The sequence below is a fragment of the Buceros rhinoceros genome, unplaced genomic scaffold (assembly GCF_000710305.1).
Source record: "Buceros rhinoceros silvestris isolate BGI_N320 unplaced genomic scaffold, ASM71030v1 scaffold18552, whole genome shotgun sequence".
NCBI lineage: Eukaryota > Metazoa > Chordata > Aves > Bucerotiformes > Bucerotidae > Buceros > Buceros rhinoceros.
The window spans coordinates 78,786-84,785 of record NW_010400967.1 but is presented as its reverse complement, the minus strand read 5'-3'; the positions used below and the strand labels follow the sequence as shown (position 1 = coordinate 84,785).

The 6,000-nt window shown below is 35.2% G+C and overlaps 1 protein-coding gene across 8 annotated transcripts in view; it reads left to right on the top strand.

Annotated features, from left to right (window-relative positions):
* MEF2C (myocyte enhancer factor 2C) overlaps nt 1–6,000 on the top strand; it is a 73,977-nt gene that overhangs the window by 9,108 nt on the left and 58,869 nt on the right. For all 8 annotated transcript variants that reach the window (XM_010132122.1, XM_010132121.1, XM_010132123.1 and 5 more), the window contains exon 2: nt 3,247–3,450. In XM_010132122.1, the coding sequence (XP_010130424.1) occupies nt 3,247–3,450 (204 nt within the window). The remainder of the gene's footprint in view (nt 1–3,246; nt 3,451–6,000) is intronic.

Here is a 6,000-nt window from a genome sequence, read left to right as displayed (position 1 = left end):
CCTGCTGCTGAAAAAAACGTTAAATATTAAACAGATATTGAAATGCATGCATTTTTCTGGATGTCCTTTTTTAAATATGTTGATCAGTTGTCTCACTCTATGTGCACGTCTTTCATCTCACTAGTGTTCTTGATGTCGAATGGCAAAGTAACATGGTCCATTATTATATGACACTCTCATGACTGAAAACTTCAAATGCAATGTATGATAATAAGGCTATATGACCACCTGGATTTTTTGGTACCGTAGCTACAGCTGGTCAAAATCTCCTGTTCGTGCAGATTGTGTGTGGCTTGTTCATTCTCAGCACTAGGTCAGTTAAAGTCTAGTCAGAGTTTCTTAAATGTAGATTGATGACTGCCTTCTGCATAGGCCAAGTGAAACCAAATGTTTTAAATAAGTTCTGCTAATTTTTACCACTCAGCAAAATTTCTGTGATACTAGAATATTATTTGTTACCTTAGAAAATATTTATTTGATACTTTTGTTTGGGTGATTATGGTTAACATAATGAATAGGTAACAAATTGAGACCCCAAAAATAATACGTAATAAAGATGCTTACAATAATGTTTTAGCTTATGGAAGAGAAGTAAACACATCTTCCTTATGTGGCCACACAGAGGAAAGTATGCATAAAGATAATTTCTTTCTGAATGGCTTAAAGAGTGTTCTTAAACTTGTCTGAAGTTACTGAATTGTCTCTACACATTTGAAAATGCAAGTTCATCCCTACTATGAACTGTTGTAAAAGCATAAAATATTTACACATATATATGCAACATAGATATTTGTGAAGATAAGTTGCAACGAATGCCATATTTAAAAAGAAAATCGCCATTGAAACGGTAGTAGATGCAATTGTTTTTAATGCATTTATCAGCGGTGGCAGAAAGCGTTTTTGGATAGATTTAGAAAATGTTAGAAAGATCAAGGAGTTAAAAACAAATCAAGCGCAGAGCAATTGAATTATATTTTAAAGAAAGAAAGAAAAGAGATCTAGCTGGTTTATTGTTTTGTTTTTTTTTTTTCACTTTCCACCAAAGGAAACTCTAACCAGCATCATTTTGGTGATAAGCATTGTGAAATAAGGATGTGCTATGCAGTACAGCTATGTGGTTATTCTAAATGTTCAGAAGCACCTAACAGTAAACACAAATAGAGGCTTTAAAGATATTTCTGTACTGGAGTGTACTTTGATGGTAAGAAGCTGTAACATACTGAATTCTGAGGTTTCTGTGCAACAGAAACCATACTGTACAGAGGCACTCCACCTACAGCACTGTGGTCAAAAAGTTGATTGAAAGGCATTTTAGATACAGAAAAATAGAAAAATACATTGCGTTAGTATATTTTGTTTTCTGTATGTTTAGCTATTTCTAAAGCATGCTTTTATATATATATATTATATGTTTCAACAAATGCATTGCAATTTTCTGTAATCGGAGAAAACATTAAAGAAGTGTTTGAAAGACTAGGGTTTTCTTCCAAATTTGAATGAAGTTTTGATACCTATCTCATTATTCATGCCAAATATCAAAAGCCATTGAGACAAATTTAGAAAGAACTTACTATCAATTACACATGCTTGAGACTAGTGCTTTGGAAAGTGTGTTTTTTAAATGCTTGAACAAATTGTGTTTAGTGGCAATCTATCTTTTCTTAACAGTATGTTGACAGGGGCTAAAGAGATTGAAGTGACAATAAGAGAAATAACATTCAGTATACATTTGAGAGGATAAATGCTCATAGTATAGGCACAGAGCCTCATCTTTCTGAGATGGACTAGCAAATAGGGATTAGCAATACTTAAAGGTCACGTTTTCCATGGCCTGATGTGCTGGGATTTTAAGGTAGTCTGGGGTCGCAATTAGTATTAACTTGTATTAAGAGTGTGACAAGATAAATCAGCAGCCATATGAACCATGTACAGATGAACCTTCTTGCCTCAGCATTAAAGTGCAGAGGTGCAACTTCTTATGGGTATTAAAGAATGGTAGCAACAAGTGCAGGATTAAGCAGAACTATAAACTTGGGTTCATGCCTGTGCTTGACATAGCAAATACCTTGACTACATGTTAAATTGGTTAATAATAGGCTTAGCAAAACTGTATTTTCATCTCAAAAATTCTTATCAACGAAAATTCTTGGAGAAAAGATGTAAAAAAGAAATCAGTGTCATTGTATTCACTCAATTAAAATTACATATATGAGGAAACCAAAGGAGGAGAAAAATTCAACCACACAATTAGCTTAAACAGCTCATGGTTAGTTTCTTATTCTGAGTCACATGTCTTACTGGAACTTGTAAACTAGTGCCGAAAAGAAGATTAAAAAAAAGACATTTGTTTGATGTACAGGTCTTTCGTTGTCAAAACAGTCCCTGTGGAAAATCATGGTTTTGTACAGAACAGATGTTTTTCATACCGCCTAGGTTTTGCATGATGTCAGGGCATTAGCTGGCCTACTAAGAACTTAAATGCACATCCCTACTTTTTCCGTATATAATATGACCCAAAGTCCTTTATACTAAAAAATGCCAGTTCATATTTCTAAGCACCTAATTTGAAACGAAATAAAGTATACTACATCTGCGTTTAGAAAAGACCTTGTTTCAAAGGTGGGGTTTCTTGCTGCCCAGCTATTGTTTGTTCTTCCTTTGTGCTTTATAATTCTCGTTTCTCATATGAGTGTCTGATTTCTTAACACTAAATATTTTTTCAAAATGGCGGTGAGTGCATTTATACGAACAATGTATCTCATTCACACCACTTAAATGCTGTATAGAATAATTTCTTAAATAAAAATCTAGGAGGAGTCGGGAGGCATGGAATCAAAGTCAGTCACTATCAAAAACAAGAACTGATTGCACATGCTAAAAATATTTACAGCTTCAAATCGAGGTGCAGTTTTAAAATATTGATGGGAAACAGGTATGCAGTATAAAGAGTATATGAATTTAAAAATTACAGAGAATGATGGAATATCAGCTCTTCATAACGCTACTTAATGAAAATGTCCTGTGCTCTTTACCTGCACCTTGAGTTTTGTGCAGTAAAGTTTAGGTATATTTACTCACAGAACACACAAATGTACTCTCATTTTGGAACCATATTTATATTTATGCATTTGCTTCCTGAACACATTCAATTGAAAGACTCCAGCAGTTGCACATTATACTTCCAAAAATAAATGACTACAAAGACCAGCTTGGGGATTTTTGATGGACCATTTTCCTTTTTTCCAGGTGACATTTACAAAGAGGAAATTTGGATTAATGAAGAAGGCTTATGAGTTGAGTGTTCTGTGTGACTGTGAGATTGCTCTCATCATCTTCAACAGCACCAACAAACTGTTCCAGTATGCCAGCACTGACATGGACAAAGTGTTGCTGAAATATACTGAGTACAATGAGCCACATGAGAGTCGAACGAATTCAGATATTGTTGAGGTAAGATGTGTTCTGTCAGGATTCTTTCTTATCTTTGCTCTGAGTCATAGGTATTCAAAGCAAGAGGCGTGATCATGTCTCTTGAGGGCTGGAGAACATACTCTGGAGGTTGACAGGGTCGCAGGAGAGTAGAACAGGGACAATGGAGTATTGATTTGGGGACTGGAGGAGATCCATGTCTTTTGTGAGCACTAAGTTTTGTCCTACTGATTCTCAAACGCTCAGCAGAAACTCCTGTGATGTGATATCTAGCTCACCATCATCCAACTTTCTGTGCTGCTTTGTCCCTTTTCCTGTTAGTCCTCTACGTGCTTTGGCCAATACCTCCCAGCTGAATCTCCCCCATGCTCCCGGTGACATGCTCTCCAGAAAACATTGTGTGCCTTGTCTCCTCATTCCAAAAATTATAATGCCCTTGTCCAGGAGGAACTAAAACATACCTTGTGAAAGATGTGGAAGAAAAAGATTTAGAATCACTGCTTTAAGGCATTCAATTGTCTTATTCAGCTTTTTGATTATTTACAGAGGAAGGAGGTTTAATAAAATGCAAGAAAAGTTTACTTACAAGCAGCCCAGTAACAAATGATTCAGCTACCTCACACAGAATGCTGTTACCAAAATATATTAATAACAAAAAAAATTAATACTCATAATAACAGTATCAAAGCAATACTATCAGAATGCTAGAGACAACTTGTAATTATTTTTTATAGTTATATAGGACAAGTTTTATTTACGGTTTTATTACTGAAAATTATTAATTAAAAGTTAAAATTTTCAATTTTAGTCTTCTAATATTTGCAGCAAAGTCAGTTTACTTTATAACCACATTAGGATTCAAGCAATGGAAGATAAATGAAGCTTTCATTGTAATAGCAAAGCACTCAGAGTGATATCTCAAAAACTGGTTAATGTGACTTACCCAACTCCTGTTTTCAAAGCCTCTGAGTGATTATGCATCCGATGGTGGTGTCTTAAAAAGTATTGAAAGGATGAGGTCCTGACTTAAAGATCAGTGAAAATGTATTCATAAATGCTACTGAATACCTTGCCCTATATACTTAGATTACTCCAGACCTTTTTAAAAGTATTAGTTTCAGATTTTTTAATAAAGTGGGTGTTGTCTAAAACAAGCCTTTGGTGGTTTTGGAATCTTAATCTGGGTTAGTCATGTATTTGAGACTAGCAATGGATGAAAGTAAGTGTGTGAATTACATATAAAACATGTTTGTCACAGTCACCCCACCATAGACTGGCAAAGTCTACAACCCGGGAATGTATACCACTTTTCTGTCTATTCTTATGTCAACATATAGGATGTTACTGTTTTGCTTCCTTCATGACCTCCCAGTAGATTTTTCTCTCCCATTTAGGGGAGGATGAGGTTCTGACAGCAGAACAAAAATTTATGTGAGTTAAGACTAAGCGGAAAGTACATAATTTCTTCCTCCTCTCTATCATCTCTTTTCCTTCTTATTTCAAATCTCCTATGTAGACATGAAGCCTTTCCGGTCACCTAGCTCTGGTAAGACCATGTCCTGTCCAGCAGAATTCAAGTTCTGTCCCCAAAATAATGCCTTTTCCTCTTACAGTGGCAAAAAGCCAGAATATTCTTAGCAGGAAAAGTTTCCTGTGATATCTTTACTTCTTCCTGCAGGCTTTCTTGTGGGAATAGGTAAGTAAGCCAGTAATTAGGGATTTATTACCTGCTTCACAATGAATGAAAATCTTTCATCATGAGGACTATTGTTTTTCAAGAAACTTGAGTGAAAATGTAAAATTTAATATCATGTCTATTTTATTGTAACTTTGAGATTTTCTAACTTGTTCTGACTTTGAGATTTATAACTCTCCGCACCAGCAAAGCCCCTTTCCTGCAAAAATAGTGGCCTATGGGCCACTGTGAGTTTGGGTCTGATAGGCCATTTTGCATGCAGACATATAATTTTCTAGCTGTACCCAAAATCTGGTGGGCAACCCTTTTCACGCCTCCAGAGGAAGCCAAATAAAAGTACGTAATAGAAATAAACATTATTTGAATTGAGCAATCTAACAATAGGCAGAAAAGGCCAAATGAAGCACAGGTTTATGATTGTTCTGTATGTTCTGTCAGCTCTGAATTGAGTCATTTGATTGTTTTGTTGTTGCCTTTTAAAATGTTCTGCCTAGAATACTTAAGCCACGCCAATGCCAGTACTGCTTCAGGATCAAAGGAGTACTTGATGTAAGTTCTGAATAAGAGTTTCATGTTATCATGCCTTTACTTAATAATTAGCATCACGGTTACAAATACAACAGCAGAATAGAGCCCATGAAAATACGCAGTTGAGAAATGGCTTGACTCTTATGGTAGTTTGGATACCTTTTTAGGTACAGGATATAAATCTGCCAGACATTTAAATATTTAAATGGATCAGTTAAACTGACTACATTACACATATTTTCCTTGTAAGGAGTCTTTTTTTTTTTTTTTTTTTGCTTTCAGACAGCTAAATTTCACACTTACAAGTTTTTAATCTTGTTCTTCAAGAGCAATCAACAGCAGCTAAG